This window comes from Symphalangus syndactylus, chromosome 1 (genome assembly GCF_028878055.3).
Source record: "Symphalangus syndactylus isolate Jambi chromosome 1, NHGRI_mSymSyn1-v2.1_pri, whole genome shotgun sequence".
In the NCBI taxonomy this organism is placed as follows: domain Eukaryota; kingdom Metazoa; phylum Chordata; class Mammalia; order Primates; family Hylobatidae; genus Symphalangus; species Symphalangus syndactylus.
The window spans coordinates 159,422,456-159,445,623 of record NC_072423.2 but is presented as its reverse complement, the minus strand read 5'-3'; the positions used below and the strand labels follow the sequence as shown (position 1 = coordinate 159,445,623).

The 23,168-nt window shown below is 38.9% G+C and overlaps 1 protein-coding gene across 5 annotated transcripts in view; it reads right to left on the bottom strand.

Moving 5' to 3' along the window:
* The window catches only part of TDRP (testis development related protein), a 57,610-nt gene that overhangs the window by 21,096 nt on the left and 13,346 nt on the right, over positions 1–23,168 (bottom strand). Inside the window, exon 1 of one of the 5 annotated variants that reach the window (XM_055289679.2) lies at positions 20,061–22,744. The exons of the other annotated variants lie outside the window; for them this stretch is intronic. Coding sequence (XP_055145654.1) covers positions 20,061–20,099 — 39 coding nt within the window. The 5' untranslated portion in view covers positions 20,100–22,744. Of the gene's footprint in view, positions 1–20,060; positions 22,745–23,168 lie in introns of those variants that run through there. 5 annotated transcript variants of the gene reach the window in all.

Below are 23,168 nucleotides of genomic sequence, written 5' to 3'. Positions count from 1 at the left end.
TGGGAAGTGGAGGTTGCAGTGAGCCAAGATTGTGCCACTGCACTCCAGCCTGGGTGACAGAGCAACCGAATTTAGACACATGCGATGTGACCTCCAGGAGGAAGCACAGAGCTGTGCCCACTCCCAAGGGAACGAGGGTGTGTCACTCACCCAGCATGCCAGTGTGTCCAACCAGGAAGCTCCACTAAGCGTCAGCATCCAGAGTTGTTACTGGGGTTTAAATAGGTATGCATAATTGGTTAAATAATTGGCCACATGACTGCACTCAGTCACCACTTCCTCTCTTATCCCCAGAAGTCTGACAGCTGGAAAATCCCAACCCTCTAATTGTGTGTTTGTCTTTCTGGTAACCAGCCCCATCCTGAGGCTATCTAGGGGCCCACTTCAAGTCACTTCATTACATTAAGATGACACTCTTCTCACTCAGGAAATCCCAAGAGTTTTTGAACCTCTGTGCCAGGAACCAGAGACAAAAGATCAGATGTAATCTTTATTATACCACCCAAAGACAGGGAGATAATCTTGAAAGCTACAAGAGAAAAATGACCAATAGCTTATAAAGGAAGCCCTAATAAGATTAACAGCTGACTCTCAGTGAAAACAATGAATGCGAGAAGGCAGTGGAATAACACAATCAGAGCACTAGATGAAGAAAAAAAAATCCTCAACCAAGAATCCTATACCCAGCAAAGACCATCTTTCAAAAATGAAGGTAAAATACATACTTTCCTAGATGAATAAATCTGAACTTCTTACTAGCAAACCCACCTTATGAGAAACACTAAAGGAACTTCTTCATCTGAAAATGAGGAACTCCATACAGCAACTCATATCCACATGAGAAAACAAAGGGCACTGGTAATGGTAATTATCTAATTATAAAATACAGTACAGATACATTTTTATTTCTTCCCAGAACTAGTTTGAAAAGCAATTGCATAGAAGAATAGGCATATACTACATAGAAATGTAATGTGTATGTAATATATTTGCCAGTAACACCACAAAAGATGAGGGTAGAAACAAAGCTACATCAGGCTAAGAAATTGGCTACAGATGGTAAGGTAATAAATGAAAATGTTGCATTTAAAAATATACACAATGCAAAAGAAAGCAGTAAAGGAACAAAATGAAGGCCTGAGACATATGGAAAACAAAAAGGGAAATGGCAGACGTAAACCCAACCCTACCAATTCAATATTAAATGTGAATGGATTAAAACTCCAATCAAAGGCAAATATTGTCACACTGGATTTTTAAAATACAATCCAACTAAATGTTGCCTATAAGAGACATACTTTAGAATCAAAGATAAAAACTGATTGAAAGTGAAAGGAAGGAAATAGAGATATGCAAACAGCAACCACAACAAAGCTGAAGTGACTATGTAAACAAAAGAGAGTTTAAAAAAATTTTTTTAATGTTGCTAAAGAGAATTTCATCAAAATAAATGCAACAGCCCATCAGGAAGACATAACAATTAGACTTACATGTACATAGTAACAGGGCAACAAAATACAAGAAACAAAAATGCACAGACATAAAGGGAGAACTAGAAAAATCCAATATTCAGAGATTTCACCATGCCACTTTCAATAACGGACAGAAGATTAGCAGCAGAAGATGTGGAAAAACACTACAAACTAATAAGACCTAACAGATAGTAACAGAACACTCCAACAATACAATGTACATTCTTCTCAAGTGCAAACAGATCAGTCTTCAGGACAGATCATATGCTAGATGATAAAACAAACCTGGATATATTTAACAGGATAAAACTATTCAAGTCCAATTCTTTGACCATAATGGAATGAAATTAGAAACGAAGCAGGAAAAACTCACAAATATGTGGAAATGTTAAAACTCACTCTTATATTACCAGTGGGTCTAAGAAGGAAATCAGAAAATACTTGTAAACAAAGTGAAGACACAACATACCAAAAAACATGGGATGCAGTTAAAGCAAAGCTTAGGAGGCAATTTATAGCTGTAAATATCAATAGAGAGAAAGAAAAAAAGATATCAAATCAATAACTTAAACTTCTATCGTAAGGCAGTGGAAAAAGAGCAAACCAAACCTAAAGGAAGCAAAAGGTAGGAAATCACAAAGATTAAAGCAGAAATTAATCAATAGAGAATAACAGAAGAGAAATAAACAAAACCAAAATTTGGTTCTTTAAAAAAACAAAACTGGGGCCGGATGCAGTGGCTCACACGTGTAATCCCAGCAATTTGTTAGGCCAAGGCAGGTGGATCACAAGGCCAAGAGATTGAGACCATTCTGGCCAACAAAGTGAAACCCCGTCTCTACTACAAAAAAAAAAAAAAAAAAAAAAATTAGCTGGGCTTGGTGGTACACACCTGTAGTATCAGCTACTTGGCAGGCTGAGGCAGGAGAATCACTTGAACCCGGAAGGCAGAGGCTGCAGTGAGCCAAGATGGTGCTACTACACTCCACCCTGGCAACAGAGCGAGACTGCATCTCAACAACAACAACAACGACAACAGAAAATCAGCAAAATTGATAAATCTTGAAATTGACCAAGAAAAGAGAAGGCTTAAATTACTGGAATCAGAAATGAAAGAGGAGACATTACTATTGACCTTATATAAATCAAGAATATAAAGAAAGATTGTCCATCAAAAAAAAAAGGTAACTTAGAAGAAATGGACAGATTCCTACAAAGACACAAACTACCAAAAGTGACTCAAGAAGAAACAGAAAATCTGAATAGATCTGTAACAAGTGGAGAGGCCAGGCACAGTGGCTCATGCCTGTAATCTCAGCATTTTTGTAGGCCAAGGTGGGCAGATCACTCAAGGCCATGAATTTGAGAACAGCCTGGCCATGGCAAAACCCCACCTCTAATAAAAATACAAAAATTAGTCGGGCATGGTGGCACGTGCCTGTAATCCCAGCTACTCAGGAGGTTGAGGTAGGAGAATCACTTAAACCTGGGAAGTGGAGGCTGCAGTGAGCCAAGATTGTGACACTGCACTCCAGCCTGGGTGACAGAGCGAGATTTCATCTCAAAAAAAAAAAAAAAAAAGGTGGAGAAATTGAATTAGTAATCAAAAGGCTACCCAAAAAGAAAAGCTCAGGCCCAGGTATGTTTGCTACTAAATCCTACCAACTATTTAAAGAATTAATACCAATTCTTCACACTCTTTCAAAAAAAAAAAAAAAAGAAGAGCAAGGAACATTTTCTAACTCATTTTGTGAGGGCACTATTACGCTGATACCAAAACTAGACAAAGACACCATGAGAAAAGGAAATTATAGACTAGTATCTCTTATGAATACGGACCAAAAAAACTTCACCAAAATGCCACCAAACTGAATCCAAAAATATTAAAAAATGAAAAGAATTAGGTACCATAATCAAGTGGGATATATCTCAGGAAAGAAAGGTTGCCTCAACATCTGAAAATCAATTAATATAGCAAATGAATAAAACACAAAAACTATATAAGCATCTCAATATATGCAGAAAAAACATTTGGCAAAATCCAATACTCTTTCATGATAAAAACATTCAACAAAGTAGAAAAAGAAGGGAATTTCCTCAACCTAATAATGGGTGTCTATGAAAATATCACAGCTAACACAACATACTAAATGGTTAAAGACTGAAAGCTTGCCTCCCAAGATAAGGAACAAGACAAGGATGCCTATTCTTGCCTCTTCTATTCAACACTGTGCTGATTTCAGCCACAGCAATTAGACAAGAAAAGTAAAATGCATAAAGGAAAGAAAGTGAAACTATCTCTATTTGCTGATAACATGATCTTTTGCATAAAAAATATGAAGAAGTCCACTAAAAACCTAAGTTACAACTAATAAAAGAGTTCAACAAAGTTACAGGACATATCATGAATACACGAAAATCAATTGTGTTCTTACACACCAGCAAGGAATAATCCAAAAGTGAAATTAAGAAAGCAATTCCACTTACAATTACATCAAAATAATAAAATACTTAGAAATATTCTTAAAATGTTTAAATGATCTGAATAAGTGGAAAATTACTTCATTTTCATGAGTCAGAAGACATAACATTATTAAGATGGCAATACTCCCCAAACTGATCTACACATTCAAGGAAACCTGTATCAGAATACCAGCTGATTCTTTGTAAAAACTGATGAGCTGACTCTAAGATGCATACAAAATAACAAGGGATTCGAGCCAAAATAATCTTGAAAAAGAAGATTGAAGTAAAAGAACTCACACTTGCCATTTCAAACTTACCACAAAGCAACAGTAATCAAAACAGTGTGGTACTGGCACATCAATGGAATCAGTGGCATTAATCAATGACAGATCAATGGAAAAGAATTAAGGGTCCAGAAATAACCCCATACATATAAGGTCAATTGATTTTCAAGAAGAGTGCCAAGACAATTCAATGGGGAAAGAATAATCTTTTCAACAAATGGCTGTATGACAACTGGAAAGCCACATGTAAGAAAATGAAGTTGGATCTTCACGCCTGCCTCCCACCAGGCGAACTGCCACCCACACAACCACAAAACTGGGGACAGGACGCTGAACGCAGACTCTAGATCCACATTTGTCTCAATGCAGGAACCTGGACACCACTGCCAAGTCTGTTGACCTCAGAAACACACGACCTTAGCTCTGTGTATGAAAACACGAGGAACCGTGTGGCCACAAAACCATCCTGTGACTGCCGGACCCACATAACCCAAGGAGCCTGAAGCCCTCTATCCACTCCCAGTCACCTCAGTGCCTCAGTGGGGATGCAGCCTTTCCCCAGGACACTGGGAAATGTCCATTTTTGCGTTCCAGCTCTATAGGGGAAGGCCCACCCGAGAAGCAGTGGGAACATGTGTTGAGTGTGCCAGTTTACCACCTCTCAGCCTCCTCCCACTCCGGGCCTCCAAGAAATGGCACCAACAGGCACGAGAGTTTTCTTTCAGGGGGAGGGATACTTTAAAATTAAGATTCTTACTTTGTCAAATCAAGGAAATGGATCATGATGGTATTTATCCTGCAAAAGATAATCAGGAAAAGTCATACAATTCAGACTTTATTCCAATTCACCTAATATGAAGGATTAAATATTCCATCAATACTGGAGACACAGGTCAGGTTTCAGGGCTCCACTCACCAGCTCTGTAACCTTGTGGAAATCACACAGAGCCTCCTTGGCCTGAAATTCACTAAACAGAAGACAGCACTGATATATGTTCTGTGCACAGCCAGAGATCCAAGTACACGCACACTTATAGGTTCTCTTCCCCTCATTCTCAGTGTCTTTTCTGCTCTATATTTTCTATGACCTGTAACTGCTCACTTATCAATAAGACAGAAAAAAAAATGTAAAATTTGGAAATCTCTCTCTGATTAAAAGTATGAGTATATACATTATGCAAGTAAAGTATTGTCTATATTAGCACACTGAAAGTACAGTTTGAGTGCCCCTTATCTGAAATGCTTGGAACCAGAAGTATTTCAGATTTCAGATATTTTGGGATTTTGAAATATTTGCGTTATACCAGATGAGCATCCCTAATCTGAAAATCCAAAATGCAAAATGCTCCAATGAGCATTTTTGTTGATCATCACGTCAGCATTCAAAAAGTTTTGAATTTTGGAGCATTTCAGATTTTTAGATTAGAGATGCTCAACCTGTACTATCAAAATAAATGACATTCTAGTTGGCACAACCCACTGATATCAGGAAGAGGATTGGGCAGCCTCTAACATTACTACTTACTGACAATTAATTGTTAAGTTATAATCAAGACAAGACATAAGGGAGAAATAAAAGTCACAGTCATTGCAAAAATATAATTTTTGTCACTATATAATTCAATAAGTATGTGCTAAATATATATACTGAATTGTAGATTATATAATTGCTTTTAGACAACGACTACATAACTAGAAAATGGGAGAGCATCAAAGAACACTTAGACCTAACAATAAATGGCTGAATATAAGAGATATAAAAAATAAATAACTTTATTACAGTTAGACAATACAAAAAGAAATGCCATTCACAAGAACAATAGTTAAAACGTCCAAAAGAACAAGTTACAAGTTTCCTTACTAAATTACATTAAAAAGATTTGAATAAAGAGAAAAATCATACCTGAATGCCTGAATGGTATGGCTGAACATTAAAAAATATATAATTTATCCTCAAATTACTGCACTGGTCTGGTAGAATGGTTCCTAAATGTGGTGGTATGAATGGAGAAGAAAACATACAGGTCTCAGGAGGTTCACATCTAACCTATTCCCTTTTCATACAATCTTCACAGACAGAGTGAGCTACTATCCCTATTGGGACTATGGCACGTCCCTCAGGAATGTGGAATACAAATAAAACATTCAAGAGAATGAGAGGAAAAGTCATAGACTTGGAGAAAATATTTGGAAAAGGCAGATCTGATAAAGGATTGTTGTCCAAAATTTACAAGGAACTCTTAAAACCCAACAATAAGAAAACAGCCCTATAAAAACTGAGCAAAAGACTTTAACAGACACTTCACCAAAGACGACATGGAGATGGCAAATAAGCATCTGAAAAGATGCTCCACAACATCTGTCATCAGGGAAATGCAAATTAAGACAGCAACAAGACACTGCCACACACCTATCAGAATGGACAAAACGCAGACCACCACCACTGGATGCTGGCAAGGACATGAAGTCGCAGGAACACTCATTCACTGCTGGTGGCAAAATGGTGAGGCCATTTCGGAAGACAGTTTGACACTCTCACCATGCAGGCCAGCAATCACACTTCTATTTATCCAAATGACTTGAAACCAAATGACTTGAAAACTTATGTCCACATAAAAACTTACATATGGATGTTTATGGCGGCTTTATTCGGAATTGCTAGAACTTGGAAGCAACCAAGATGCCCTTCAGCAGTTGAATGGATAAGCTGGTACATCCAGATGATAGACTACTATTCAGTGCTAAAAAGAAATGCACTATCAAGCCATGAAAAGACACGAAGGAAACTTAAATGTGTAAACCAACTAAAATTCTAAGCCTCCTGATGCACTGAATGGACTCCGCTCTTGGCCAAGGGGATTCCAAAGAAACCAGAAAAACTAGTTCAGGCTATGATGGGAAGGAGGGAGTCAGACATGCCTCATTATACTTTCCTCCCTTTGGCGCTCAGGCAAAACTCAACGGCATTAACACTAAAACAGAGACCTTAAGACTGACAGAACAGACTCTTTGTATCAGTGAGACACCAAATTCCAACCTAACTCTGGTACAGCATCACATGACAGCAGGCCCTAAAGGAAATAAAAATATTTTACCCCAAAATATATTTGACACATTTTGGAATGGCCCTGCCCAGCTGTCTCCTGTGGGGAGAATTTACATTCTATGGGGTGTCCTCATCCCTTCCCAGGTCTTTCCCTGAAGAAGGACAGATTAAATGAAGCATCTGACACCTTTTAAGGTCTGCTAAGAGACATTTACCATCTATTCTCTCTGAAGCCTCTACCTGGAGGCTTCAAGAACCTGGGCTTCCACAACCTCCTTTATCTTAACCCCAAGCATTCCATTCCTTTCCGACTTCACGCAAAGCTTAACCCTTCCAACCAACTGCCAATCAGGAAATCTTTAAATCCACCTACAATCTGGAAGCCCCCACTTCAAGATGTCCAGCCTTTCCAGGCCAAACCAATATATACCTTACATGTATTGATTTATAACTGTAACTTTTGTCCCCTTAAAATGTAGAAAATCAAGCTGTAGGCCAACAACCTTGGGTACATGTTCTCAAGATCACCTGAGGCTATACAGCAAAATTGTCATTTTGCCTCAGAATAAATCTATTCAAATATTTTACACAGTTTGGATTTTTCTGCCAACAAATACATCTTACTAAGTGAAAGAAGCCAATCTGAAAAGGCTACACACTGTGTAATTACAACCAAATGACATTCTGGGAAACACAAAACTATGGAGACAATAAAAAGATCCGTGGTTGCAAAGGGTTCAGGGGAGGGAGGGATGAGCAGGTGGAGGACAGTGGAATCTTAAATCTTAGGGCAGTGGAACCACCAGGCCTGACGCTACACTGGTAAACACGTGCCACCATACACTCATCCAGACCCACACAACAGACAACACCCAGCGTAAACACTAATGTGAACTATGGACTTTGGGTAACGATGATGCATCAATATATGTTGGTCAATTTTAACAAAGGCACCGCTCCGGAGAGGGATGCTGGTAGTAGGGAAGGTGGGGAAAATATAGGGGGCAGGAGGCACGTAAGAACTCTGTGCCTTCCCTTCAATTTTGCTGTGAACTTGAAACTGCTATAAAAAAGAGCACTGAAAAAGAGAAGATGACAACAACTGGCTCAATAACACACACAAAAAAGCAAACAGGCATGATGGGTACATATACTTATAAGTCTAATAAAAGGTAACCTGTGCTACCAGTTATTAAATGTATTAGAAAACTTCACTAAGACAACTGTAGAAATGGAATAAAAGTATACAAAAGAACAAAGAAAACAGATGGAAAACCCAAGAAACTCCTGTATATAAAGATTTTAGTATACAATAAGAGATGCATGACAAAAAAGGAGAAAGAACAAAGTTCTAGAAAAGCTGAGTAACTATTTTGAGAGAAAAGGATCTTGTTTTCACAGCAAAATAACTTCGACACAGTTAAAGAGTTACTCCTTTTAAATGAAGCCATAAAGGAACTAAAAGAATCTGACCTCAGGGAAAGAAATTCCTTTCTAAGCCTTAGGGCAAATGGAAAAAAACTGAAAAAGTAAATAGATTCCACCATTTTTTTTTTAGCTTAAAAGGTCATTTCCATTAATATCTTAATAGAAAGTCTAACTTGAAATTCATACAAATTTATTAACAAATCAAATACTGGAGTATTGTATAAAAAAATTCAATGTTTAGTCTTTATCCTTGGTTCCTGACACAGAGTTCCTGAAAGTATTGGAATTTACTGTCTTTTGTACACTAATGAGATGATTGAAAGGAGGCTGGTAGAGCTTCAGGATGGAGGCTGTCACCAGAAACGCCAACACCATGCTTTCAGGACTAGAACTTTCAGCCCCACACCCACCTCCCCCTCTGACCTCCAGAGAGAGGAGGAGGGCTAGAAACTGAATCCAATCACCAACGGCCAATGATTTAATCAGTCATGCCTAGTGAATGAAACCTCCATTTAAAAAGCTAAATGACAGAGTTCTGGAGCTTCCAGGTTAGTGAACCCATCCATGTGCTGAGAGCATGCATGTTGAGAGGCGTGGAAGCTGTGTGCCCTCCCCACGCCTTGCCCTTTGCTATGTACGTCTCTTCTTGTTGAGCTGTTCCTCCGTTGTATCCTTTCAAGTGACCAGCAATCCTGAAAAATGAGCTTTCTGGAGTTCTGCAAACTATTGGACATGACAGAGAGTCAGGGAAACCCCCAATCTAGAGTCAGCTGACTAGAAGCAAGGGTAGCCTGGGTAACTGTGACATCAACTCTACCATCTTAAATACCTTCAAGTATAGAGTTCAATCGCGATAACTACATGCAAACTGTTGTACAACAGATCTCTAAAACTTTTTCATCTTGTAAAACTCTATACAGACTGAAAAACCCCCCTTTCCCCCACCCTTAGCCCCTAGTGACCACCATTCCACTTTCTCTAAGAGTTTGCTGTAACCCTCAAAGGGGTGGGCTGCTCACTGCTTGTAGAAATAACCCAAAATAATAATGAGGTGTGACTAAAAGAGAGTGAAAAAATTCACTCTTCAATTTGTGGAGGGAACGTACTTTTTAAAGACAGGGTTTGGAATGCAGAAGAGGCAGTGGGGCGAGGCGTTGTCAGATGGTATGTGACCCACTCTGATGGCTCATCTTGAATTATTGTTCCATCTAGTAAAGGGGCTGGCGCCACTGTGGCCAGAGGTGTCTGATCCGAATTAGCATCTGGCCCCTGAAGCTTCTAAGGAAATATATGACCAGATAAGTGGGCAATTTATGTGCTTTACTGGCATCCAGCTAAATAAATATGTGTAAGGCACAGAATGGGAAAGAAAGGGAATGGAGGTCACAGCACATTCAGAGGCTGCATTTCAAAATGAAAGGCAACATATAGGCAGTTTGTTTCAAAGTTACATCCTGTGGTTGGGGAGAAAAGTGGAAAGAAAACATTTTAAAACAAGGTTTGAAGCCAAGCTGCTCAGTTACATGACTACTTTCAAGACCTCATGTAAGTAGAACCATGCATTAATTGTTTTTTTGTGCCTGGCTTATTTCATGAAGCATAATATTCTCAAGTTCATCCATATACCAGCATATTATCAGATTTCCTTCTTTTCTAAGGCTGAATAATATTCCATTGAACATATGTACTATATTTTCCTTATCTATTAATCCAACCATAGACATGGAGGCTGCTTCTCTTATTGTAAGTGGTGCTGTAATAAACATGGGTGTTCAAATCTCTTTCAGATCCTGTTTTCCTTTCTTTGGGATATATACACAGAAGTGGGATGGCTGAAACATATAATTCTATTTTTAACTTTTTGATAAATCTCTATACAGTTTTCCACAGCAGCTACATCATTGTTACAAGCTTGACAACAGTGCACAGGTGTTCCAATCTCCCCACACCCTTGGCTACACTGCTTATTTTGCTTTTTTGATTGTAGCCATACTAATGGTTGTGAGGTGACGTCTCATTATGGTTTTGATTTGTATTTCCCTGATGATTAGCAACGTTGAACATCTTTTCATAAGCTTATACGTCATTTGTGTATCTTCTGTGCACCAATGTCTCCTCAAGTCCATTGCCCATTTTTTAATCAGGTTTTTGGTTGTTGTTTGGTCATAGGAGTTCTTTAAATATTTTGGATACTCACCCCTTATTAGAGACACGGCTGAGAAATATTTATCCCATTCCACACGCTGCATTTTTACTTTATAGTTTCCTATGTTACATGTAAGTCTTAAATTTTCATATGCTACAATTTGTCTATTTTTGCTTTTTCCTGTGTTTTGGTGTCATATCCAAGAAATCATTGCCAAATCCAATGTCCTGAACCTTTTCTCACCTGTTTTCTTCTAGGAGTTTTATAATTTCTGATTTAGGTCTTTAATCTATTTTGAATTAATTTTTGTACAGGTGTTAAAGATCCAACTTTGGCCGGGCGCAGCAGCTCACACCTGTAATCCCAGCACTTTGGGACGCAGAGGCAGGCGGATCACGAGGTCAGGAGATGGAGACCATCCTGGCTAACAACGTCAAACCCCATCTCTACTAAAAAAACAAACAAAAAAAAAAAATAGCCAGGCGTAGTGGCGGGCGCCTGTAGTCCCAGCTACTTGGGAGGGTGAGGCAGGAGAATGGCGTGAACCAGGGAGGCAGGGCTTACAGTGAGCCAAGATCGTGCCACTGCACTCCAGCCCGGGCAAGAGAGAGAGATGCCATCTCAAAAAAACAAAAAAAGATACAACTTCATTTTCTGCATGTGAATATCCAGTTTTCCCGGCATCATTTGTTGAAAAGACTATCCTTTCTCCATTGTGTAATCCAAGCAGCCCTGTTTAAGATCATGTGACTATATACATGAGGGCTTATTTCTAACTCTATTCTGTTCCACTGTTCTATATCTCCATGTTTATGCCAATATCATACTGCTTTCATTACTGTAGTTGTATAATTTGTTTTCAAGTCGGAAACTGTAAGGCTCCCAGTTTTTTTTTTTTCTTTCTCAAGATTGTTTTAGCTATTCAGGTCCTTTGAGATTGTATATAAACTTTAGAATTTCTTTTCTACTTCAGCAAAAAAAATGCCAATGGGATTTGCATTGAACCAGTGGATTGCTGTGGGTAATATGGACAATTTAACAATATAAGTCTTCCAAACCATGAACACGGGGTATCTATTTATGTCTTATTTAATAATTTTCAGCAATGTTTTATATTTTTTCAGTCTTTCACTTCCTTTATTATTTCTAAGTACCTTTTTTCTTGATGCTATTATAAGTGTTTTATTAATTGTTTTCTTAATTTCCTTTTGGGATTTTTCATTATTAGTGTAAAAATGTGGCTGACTTTTCATGCTGGTATTGTATCCTGCAACTCTGCCAAATTTGTTCACGAGCTGTAACATTTTCTGTGTGTTGGGGATCTTTAGGGTTCTCTACATACAAGGTCAGATCCCCTATTTACATTGTGCTAGTCTACGTCTCCCTTCAATCCTGTAAATGTTTGTGTCACACATTTGAGCACTCTGCTGTCAAATGCAGATGTAACCATTATATCTTCCTAGTGAATTGGCCCCTTTGTCATTATGGAACAGGAATTAAAAGAAATTAAAGACTGTGTAAGCAAAAACTCAGTCGTATGTAAGAAAACCCAATTCCCCTTGAGGAAGAGAAAGGGCTGGAGTCCTTTAAAATTAACTGCCTGTTTTTCTCTCTGTGCCTAGTGAGCCTCATCTCTCCTTTTGCCAGGCATTGTGAAGACTGTTTCTCTAGCTGTGCAGCTGTAAGGTCACTAGACAGATAATCTCAAGTCGTAAAACATGTTTTTCCTTGAAAAGTAAGAAATAATGTAACGCACATCTTAATTAAACAACTGTCTTTTTTTCTCGATTCTGTAATATGCTTCGCCCCGCATAGATCTCCCCCAACCCCGTGAAATGCTTAAAAGGTAGCTTGACTCTCTGTTTGGCGCTCAGTCCTTTGGATGTTAATCCGACTGAGTCAGTGCACCTAAATAATTAAGTAATTCCTCCTCAACCCCTGGGTCTGATTCCTCAATTATCCCACAGCAATTACATAGTCCTTCTTTGTGTCTTGTGACAGTTTTTGACTTTTATCCAATATAAGTAGGCCACTCCTACTCCCTTTTAGTAGAGAACATGGAATATCTCTTGCATGGAATCTTTTTCCATATTTTCAGCTTATGTGTATCCTTATATCTAAAGTGAGTATCTTGTAGATGGCATGTGATTGGATCTTTTTTAATCTATTCAACCACATGTAGTTTTGGTTGGAGAGTGTAATCCATTTACATGGAAAGTAATTACTGATAGGGTAGGACTTACTATTGCCACTTTGTTAATTATGTTCTGTAAGTCTTTAGTAATTTTGACCCTCTTTTCCTCTCTTGCTGCCTTCCTTTGTGTTTAATATTTTGTAGTGAAACGTTTTTATTCCTTTTTCTTTTGTGTATCCCCCAGGCATTTTCGTTCTGGTTACCATAGGGATTACATAAAACATCTTATAGTTATAATAAGCTATTTTAAACTGATAATTTAATTCAACCCCACACATAAACGTATTACTTTATGTCTCCCCTTTATGCTATTCCTATCACAAATTAATTTTTTTGGGGGGGATTGGAGGTGGAGGAAAACGGCTGAATGGAAGCCTCCACCAATCAACCTCCCTGAAGGAACACCAAATTTAACAACTATCTATACAAAAATCACCTTTATAAGAACTAAAAATCAGCTTGGGTACCAGCTCAGCCACAGTAGGGTACAGCAGCAGTCAAGCTCCTGGGGTCTCTGATTCCAGGCCTTGTCACTTGGATGGCATTTCTGGACTTGACCTGGGCCAAAGGGGAACCCACTGCCCTGAAGGATATGTCCTAGGCCTTGCAGCATTCACGAGCTGACTGAAGAGCCCTTGGGCCTTGAGTTAACATCGGCAATAGCCTGGCAGTACTCTCCGAGGGCCTGGGGCAGTGGTGGCCAAGGGGAGAGGCTCCTCTGCTTGTGGAAAGCGGAGGGAAGAGTGGGAAGGACTTCGTCTAGTGGCTGGAGTGCCAGCTCAGCTGCAGTAGAATAGAGCACCAGGTTGATTCCTGAGGTTCCTGACTCCAGGCCCTGGTTCCTGGACAGCATCCCTAGATACACCCAGGGACCAGGGGGAACTCATTGTCCTCAAAGGAAGGATATAAGCCTGGCTGACTTCACCACCTGCTGATTGTAGAGCCCTAGGGCCTTGAGCAAACATAAGTGGTAGCCAGGCAGTGGTCACAGCAGGGCCTTGAGCAAGATCCAGTGTTGTCCTAGCTTCAGGTCTGAACGAGCACAGTCCCAGGGGCAGTGGCCACAAGGGTGCTTGTGTCACCCCTCACCCAGTTCCAAGCAGCTCAGCACAGACAGACTCCATTTGTTTGGGAGAAAGTAAGAGAAGAGAACAAGAGTTTCCGCCTGGTAATCCTGGGAATTATCCTGGATCTTAACCAAAACCAAGTTGGTACATCTACAAGTCTGCAAGACTCACAGCATTACTGGGCTTAGGGTGCCCCAATACAGTGAAGAAAAACTTAGATCACAACACCCAACTCCCTTTGAATACTTAGAAAGCTTTCCCAAGAAGGATGGGTACAAAAAAGCCCAAACTGCAAATACTACAATAAATTACTAACTCTTCAATGCCCAGACACAGACGAACATCCACAATAATCAAGATCATCCAGGAAAACATAACGTCACCAAACAAACTAAAGGCCTCAGAAACAGAGATATGTGACCTTTCAGACAGAGAATTTAAAATAACCATTTTGAGGAAACTCAACAAAATTCAAGATAACACAGAGAAGGAATTCAGAATCCTATCAGATAAATTTGACAAGGAGATTGAAGTAAGCGTTTTTACATCAAGCTTTTACATCAAGGAGAAATTCTGAAAAATTTACAAGCTGAAAAATTCAATTGACTTATGAAGAATGCATCAGTCTCAAAAGTAGAATTGATCAGGGAGAAGAAAGAATTAGTGATCCTGAAAACAGGCTACTGAAAATACACAGTCAGAGGAGACATGAGACAAAAGAATAAAAAACAATGAGGCCTGCCTACAAGATCTAGAAAATAGCCTCAATAGGGCAAAGCTAGGAGTTATTGGCCTTTAACAACAACTAGAGAAAGAGAGAGAGGGGTAGAAAGTTTATTCAAAGGGAGAGTAACAGAGAACTTCTCAAACTTAGAGAAAGACATCTATATTCAAGTACAAGAAGTATATAACCTTTTATAGAACACCAAGCAGATTTAAAACAAGACTACTTCAAGGCATTTACTAATCAAACTCCTAAAGATCAAAGAGAAAGAAAGGATTCTAAAGTCAGCAAGAGAAAACAAACAAATAATATACAATGGAGTTCCAACAGGTCTGGCACCAGGCTTTTCAGTGGAAACCTTAAAAGTCAAGAGAGACAGCGGCATGACATATGACATAATTAAAGTGCTGAAGGAAAATCATTTTTACCCTAGATTATCTGGCAAAAATATCCTTCAGGCATGAAGAAGAAAGATCTTCCCAGACAAACAAAAGCTGAGGGTTTTCATCAACACCAGAACCTGTCCTACAAGAAATGTTAAAGGGAATTCTTCAATTTGAAAGAAAAGGATGTTAATTAGCAAGAAGAAATTATCTGAAGGTACAAAACTTACTGGTAATACTAAGTACACGGAAAAACAGAATATTATAACACTGTATTACAGTGTTAAAGTACTCATATCTTATGTAGATTATTCTTTAAATGATGAACCAATTAAAAATAACTTCTTAAGATGTAATACAATAAGATATACACGGAAACAACAAAGAGAAATCAAGGAGATGAAGTGGAAGTATAGAGTTTTTACTAGTTTTTGCTCATTTTTTAATGCAGTAAGTGTTAAATTGTCATCAGTTTACAATAATGGGTTATATTATTTGCAAGCCTCATGGTAATCTCCAATCAAAAAACATGCAATGGATACACAAAAAATAAAAACAAATTAAAACATACCACAAGAGAAAATCACCAACAGGAAAGAAGGAAAGAAGAAAAGACCACAGAACAACCAGAAAACAAATAAGAAAATGGCAGGAGTAAGTCATTATTTATCAGTAACACTGAATGTAAATGGACAAAACTCTCCAATCAGTTTGAGTACAATTGCTATTAGTATTTCTTTAAATGTTAGGTAGAATTCAGCAGTGAAGCCATTGGGTCCTGGGCTTTTCTTTGCTGGAAGTCTTTTTATTCTGGCTTTGATCTTACTGTTATTGGTCTGTTCAGGTTTTCGATTTCTTCATGGTTCAAACTTCATAGGTTGTATGTACTTCTTCTAGATTTTCCAATTTATTGGCATATAGTTGCACAGGGTAGCCTTTAGTTAGCCTTTGAATTTCTGCAGTATTTGTTGTAGTCATGCCCAGCTAATTTTTGTATTTTTAGCAGAGACAGAGTTTCGATATGTTGGCCAGGCTGGTCTTGAACTACTGGCCTCAAGTGATCTGCCCATCTCAGCCTATCAAAGTGCTGGAATTACAGATGTGAGCCACCATGCCGAGGCTCTAGTTTTTTAAAAGGCACCACTGAGTTGTCAGTATGATACTAGCCATGAATCTATTGCATATGGCTATTATTATGTGGAGTTATGTTCCTTCTATACAGTTTTTTGAGCGTTCTTATTATGAAGAGATGTTGAATTTTATCAAGTGCTTTTTCAGCATCAATAGAAATTACCATATGGGTTTTGTCCTTCATTGTGTTGAACTAATGTATCACACTGGTTGATGTGCATATATTGAACCATCCTTACATCCCTGGGATAAAAAGATCATAATTATCTTTTTAGTATGTTGTAGAATTTGGTTTGCCAGTATTTAGTTGAGAATTTTTACATCTATGTTCATCATATTGGCCTGTGGTTTTCTCTTTTTGATACGTCTTAGTCTGATTTTGTATCAGGGCAATACTAGCCTTGTAGAATAGCTTTGGATTTATTCCCTCCTCCTCTGTTTTTCACACTGAAGGGAAAAATGAAATTCTTTCCTCTCAGATCTGGAACATGACAAGGATGCCCACTTTTACCACTATTATTCAACATAATACTGGAAGTCCTAGCTAGAGCAATCAGACACCAGAAAAAAATAAAAGACATTCAAACTAGAAAGGAAGAAATCAAATAATCCTTGTTTGCAGACATGATCTGATACTTGGAAAAACCTAAAGACTCAACCAAATAGGCCAGGCACAGTGACTCACATCTGTAATCCCAGCACTTTGGGAGGCTGAGATGGGAGGATGGCTTGAGGCCAGGAGTTAGAGAGACTCCACCAAAAAGCTATTAAAAGTAATAAACAAATTCAAAATCAACAGACCAAAAACAATTGCCATTTCTATACACCAAAAGCAGACAATCTGAAAAAAAAATTTAAAAAAGTACAAATAAAATTAAATACCTAGCAATTAACTGAACCAAAGAAGTTAAAGATCTCTACAATGACAACTACAAAACACTGATGCAAGAAATTGAAAAGGACACAAAAATGGAAAGATATTTCATGTTCATGGACTGGAAGAGTCACTATTGTTAAAATGTCCATATTACCCAAAGCAATCTACAGATTCAATGTAATCCCAATCATACCAATGACAATCTTCACAGAAATGGAAAAAAAATCCTAAAATGTATATGGAATCACAAAAGACCCAGAATAGCCAAAGCTATCCTGAGCAAAAAGAACAAAACTGGAGGAATCATATTAACTGACTTCAAATTATACTACAGAGCTAGAGTAACCAAATGGAATTGGCATAAAAAGACACACAGGCCAATGAAAGAGAATAGAGAACCCAGAAGCAAATCCACACATCTACAGTGAACTCATTTTTTACAAAGACGCCAAGAACCTATATTGGGAGAAAGATAATCTCTTCAATAAATGGTTCTAGGAAAACTGGATATCCACATGCAGAAGAATGAAACTAGATTCCTATTTCTCACCATACACACAAAAAAAATCAAATCAAAATGGATTAAAGACTTAAATCTAAGACCTCACACTATGAAACCACTAAAAGAAAACATCAGGGAAACTCTCCAGGACACTGGACTGAGCAAAGATTTCTTAATAACCCACAAGCACAGGTAACCAAAGCAAAACTGGACAAATGGGATCACATCAAATTAGAAAGCCTCTGCAGAGCAAAGGGACCAATCAACAAATGAAAAGACAACACACAGAATGGGAAAAAATATCTGCAAACAACCCACCTGACAAGCGATTAAGAATCACAATATAAAAGGTGCTCAAACAAGTCTATAGGAAAAAGCCTAATAATATAGTTAAAAAATGGACACAAGACCTGAGTAGACATTTTCCAAAAGACGACATATAATTGGTAAATGGGTATATGAAAAGGTGCTCAACATCAGTGATCATCAGAGGAACGCAAGTCAAAACTACAATGAGGTATCACTCACACCAGTTAAAATGGCTTTTATCCAAAAGACAGGCAATAACAAATGCTCATGAGGATGTGGAGAAAAGTAAACCCTTGTACACTGTTGGTGGGAAGGTAAAATAGTACAGCCACTATGTAGAACAGTTTGGAGGTTACTCAAAACACTAAAAATAGAACTATCGCAGGAACCAGCAATCCCACAGCCAGGTATAGACCCAAAAGAAAGGAAATGAGTATATCAAACAGATATCTGCACTTACAATGTATATTGCAGCACCATTCACAATAGCCAAGATTTGGAATCAACCTAAATATCCATCAACAGATAAATGGATAAAGAAAATGTGGTACATGTATACAATGGAATACTATTCAGTCATAAAAAGAACAAGATGCTGTAATGTGCAACAACATGAATGGAACTGGAGGTCATTATGTTAAGTGAAATAACATAAGCCAGGCAAAGAAAGACAAACTTTGCATGTTCTCACTTATTTGTGGGAGCTAAAAATTAAAACAACTGAATTCATGTAGGTAAGAGCGTAGAAGGATGGTTACCAGAGGCTGGGAAAGGTAGTGCCAAGGGCAGAGTTGGTGGAGAACGGAGCATGGTTAATGGGTACAAAAATATAGTTAGCATAAGACCTAGTATTTGATAGCACAACAGGACGACTATAGCCAATAATATTAAATAATTATACTTTTAAAAAGTAAGAGTATAATGGGATTGTTTGTAACACAAAGGATAAATGCATGGTGATGGATACCTCATTTACTCCAATGTGATTATTATGTATTATATCCCTGTATCAAAATCTCATGTACCCCTGTTCCAGTCAGGGTTCTCTAGAGGAAAAGAATAGGATATACATATACACGTGTGTGTGTGTGTATATGTGTGTATATATATGTGTGTGTATATATATGCGTGTGTGTGTGTGTGTATATATATATAAAAAGGGGAGTTTATTAAGTAGTATTAACTCACACAATCACAAGGTCCCACAACAGGATGTCTACAAGCTGAGGAGCAAGGAAGCCAGTCCGAGTCACAAAGCTGAAGAACTTGGGAGTCTGATGTTTGAGGGCAGGAAGCATCCAGCACAGGAGAAAGATGTAGGCTGGGCCGGGCGCAGTGGCTCACGCTTGTAATCCCAGCACTTTGGGAGGCCGAGGCGGGTGGATCACAAGGTCAGGAGATCCAGACCATGGTGAAACCCCGTCTCTACTAAAAAGTACAAAAAAATTAGCCAGGCGTGGTGGTGGGCGCCTGTAGTCCCAGCTACTCGGAGAGGCTGAGGCAAGAGAATGGCGTGAACCCGGGAGGCGGAGCTTGCAGTGAGCCGAGATCGCGCCACTGCATGCTAGCCTGGGTGAGAGAGCTAGATTCCATCTCAAAAAAAGAAAAAAAAAACAAAAACAAAAACAAAACAAAAAAAAGATTTAGGCTGGGAGGCTAGGCCAGTCTAGCCTTTTTATGTTTTTCTGTCTGCTTTATATCCTGGCTATGCTGGCAGCTGATTAGATGGTGCCCACCTAGATTAACGGTGGGTCTGCCCTTCCCAGCCCACGGATTCAAATGTTAACTTCCTTTGGCAACACCCTCATAGACATATCCCAGGATCAATACTTTGCATCCTTCAATCCAATCAAGTTGACACTCAGTATTAACCATCACATCCCCTAAATATATATACCTACTATGATCCCATGAAAATTAAAAATTTAAATTTAAAAAACCAAATCATATATTTTATATCTATTAACACAGTTTTAGTTATTTTTATGCTTTTATCTAATTCTATAACAGAATTTAAAGTTGTTTACTCACCACCATTACAGTATTGTACGATTCTGTTTTTGTCCACATATTTCCCTTTACCAGAGAGCTTTTTCATATGCTTTTTATATTGCTGTTTAGCATCCTTTCACTTCAACTTCAAATAATCTCTTTAGCATTTCTTATAAGGTAGATCTAGTGGTGATGAACTTCTTTGGCTTTTGTTTACCTGGGAAGGTCTTTATTTCTTCTTCATTTTTGAAAGATGGTTTTGCCAGCTATAGTATGCTTGGCTGGCTGGGTGTATTTTTATTTTTAACAGCACTTGAACTGTATCAGCCCACTCCCTTTTGTACTGTAATGTTTCTGCTGACAAATCTGCTGATAATCTTATGGGAGCTCCCTTGTTATACGACAAGTCGCTTTTCTCTTTCTTCTTTCAAAATTCTCTACCACTGACTTTTGGCAATTTGATTAAAATCTTTCACAGTGTTGGCTTCTTTACCCTTTCTTTGGTTTCATCTACATGGAGTCCTTCGAGATTCTTAAATCTGGATGTCCATTTTCTTCCTCATATTTGGGATGTTTTGCACCACTCTTTATCCAAATAAGCTCTCTACTCCCTTTTCTCCTTTTGGGAATTCTATAATGCATGCTGGTCCACTCAGTGGTGTGCCATAAATCCCTTAGGCTTTACTTTTCATTTTTCTGATGTGATCAATTTAAATGAGCTGTTGAGTTTGCCAATTCTTTCTTCTGCATGACTGGGTCTGCTTTTTAATCCCTCTAGTTAATTTTTCAATGCAGTTACTTCTCAAATCCAGAATTTGTTTGGTTCCTTTTTTACAATTCTGTCTTGTTGTTGATATTCTTGTTATTGCATTTTTTTCTGATTTCATTTGGTTATCTCTGTTCTCTCAGCATACTGAGCTTCTTTAAGATGATCATTTTGAATTCTTTGTCAGATAATTAATTTATCTCTATTTCTCTAGGGTCAAATTCTGGAGATTTATTTTGTTCCATTAATTGGGTCATGTTTCTCTGTTTCTTCATATGTCTCATTATTTTTTGCTGGGATTTGGGGCATCTGAAAAAACAGCCACCTCTCCCAGTCTTTATGGACTGGCTGGGTACAGGAGAAGACCTTCACCAATCAGCTCAGCTAGAGATTCTGGGGCCTCTCAAACGTTTTCTGGAGATGAATCTTCTCTGGGCTTGTACATGTAGTGTCCCAGTTAGAGAGGTGTGCCAGTTTCTTTTCAGTTGCTTGTAATCTCTCGATCCCTCTGGTGCTTGTCTGTGGCACTGCAAGTTGTCTGGCAGGGCAACAGGCTGTGGAGCTCTCGCTTGTTCTCAGCAGCCCCCAGACATCCAACATATGCTTGGTTCTATCAGCACTCTGAGTCAGGCAAAACAGGAACCAGTCTCTTGGGCAGCCCCCTGAAAAGCCAGAATGTTAAATGCACTTTCCACTCTTCCCATTCCTGCCCAAGGGATAAGCCAAGAACCACATGCTCTCTCCTGACTGTGCTGAGCTGTCGTGACCTCCATCTGCAGCACTGCTGAGTCTCTGATGCTGCAAAAAGCCAGTTAACTCTTTTTTCTCTGAAGCCCCTAGGCATCCAAAGTATGCCAGTTCCCGGTCAGCACTGAGTCAGGTGAGACAGAAACCAGTCCATCAGGTGACCCCCCAAAATTCAGAATGGTAGACTTCCATTCTTCACTTTCCAGCTGGTGGAGAGTTGGGTGTTTACTACCAATCATGCCAAGCTGTGCCACCTTCAGGGAAAGGAAAGTGAAATTAAATGGCTTTTTTTTTTTTCCTACTTCAATGCAGCTGTTCTTGGCTTTGAGCTTGCCTGGGATACTGTGACTTCTAAACTGGTTTCTGTAATTCTCATACATCCTTTTGGACTGTATATTGTTGTCACTCAGAGCCTGTGGGGGAACAAGGTCTGGAGCTTTCCACTCCACCATTGTGCTGACATCAGACATTTTATGTGGAGTGGCCTAAGAGACTTATGGCGAATTGGGCACCTGTTGGTATCTGGCATCTGAAGTGGGTGCAGTCTTGTGGGAATGACTCCTCAATCCATAGGGTCTGTGCTAATTCTGGGAAGGGAATGTCAGAAGAAACTGAATTGTAGGACACCCAGCTGGTACTGAAGAATTGGTTGGTGTCAGAAGAAACCACACATACAGACACTTTTTTTTAATCTATGACAAAAATGAAAAGGCGTAAGGATGCCATCCTTAATCACAGTTACAGACTGTCTTTTCTCTAAAATTTCTTGGCATAACTTCTTTCCACATCAAACAAATGTCTGAGTTATACTGTGGGGACAAAACTTCATTTTTTAAAAATATCACTATAAAACTTTATTTTGAAATATTAATCATCTTCAGTCAACAAGCTTAGTATTAACCATAGCCAAATATCCGGCAAAGAATAGCTAAAAGGAGATTAAGTAGTTAGAAGAAAACATTAAATCACACCACGTATTATGTCAACCTAATATTTTATGGTTTAAGAAATTGGAACAGGAATGGGGGGATTTCAAGCAGTACTCTGACAAACAGTGGGCCCTGCGGTGGTTGCATAATAAAATCTCCTGGCTGTGATACACTTTGCTGCTATAGCAGAACAAAACAAACAAAAGATGTGGTTTATATTTCTTTTTCTCTTAAGTCCAGAACAGTTAGGTGCTCAACAGTGTCAGAAATCCAGGTTCTTGCCTGTAATTCCTCTGCCACCTCTGGACACTGCTCTCATCCACAGGGTGAAAGAGAGTGCACCACTTCCACTAACCTCTGTGAAGGAGAAAGAGAGGCAGCAGGACACATCCAGAAAGGTGCCTGTGTTGCATCTGCTCACATGTGGCCAGCACTCAGTCATGAGCCCTGCAGGGTGAAGGATGCTGGGACTTCAGGCTCTGGGGCAGCCATGCACCCACTGAAACCTGCTACTGGGGGAAACCTGCATTCTGTCTCAGAAGGGCACATATTAGCCCCCAGGCTCCCTAGCAAGATGATGAACCCATCACACAGTTCTTGCTGTCTACAGAAATGCACTCCAGCTCTTCTAGCTTCTACACTCTGCTAGGGTGAGGACCATGAATACAATCACAACTGTTCTAAATGTCTTCTCCTTCAATATCG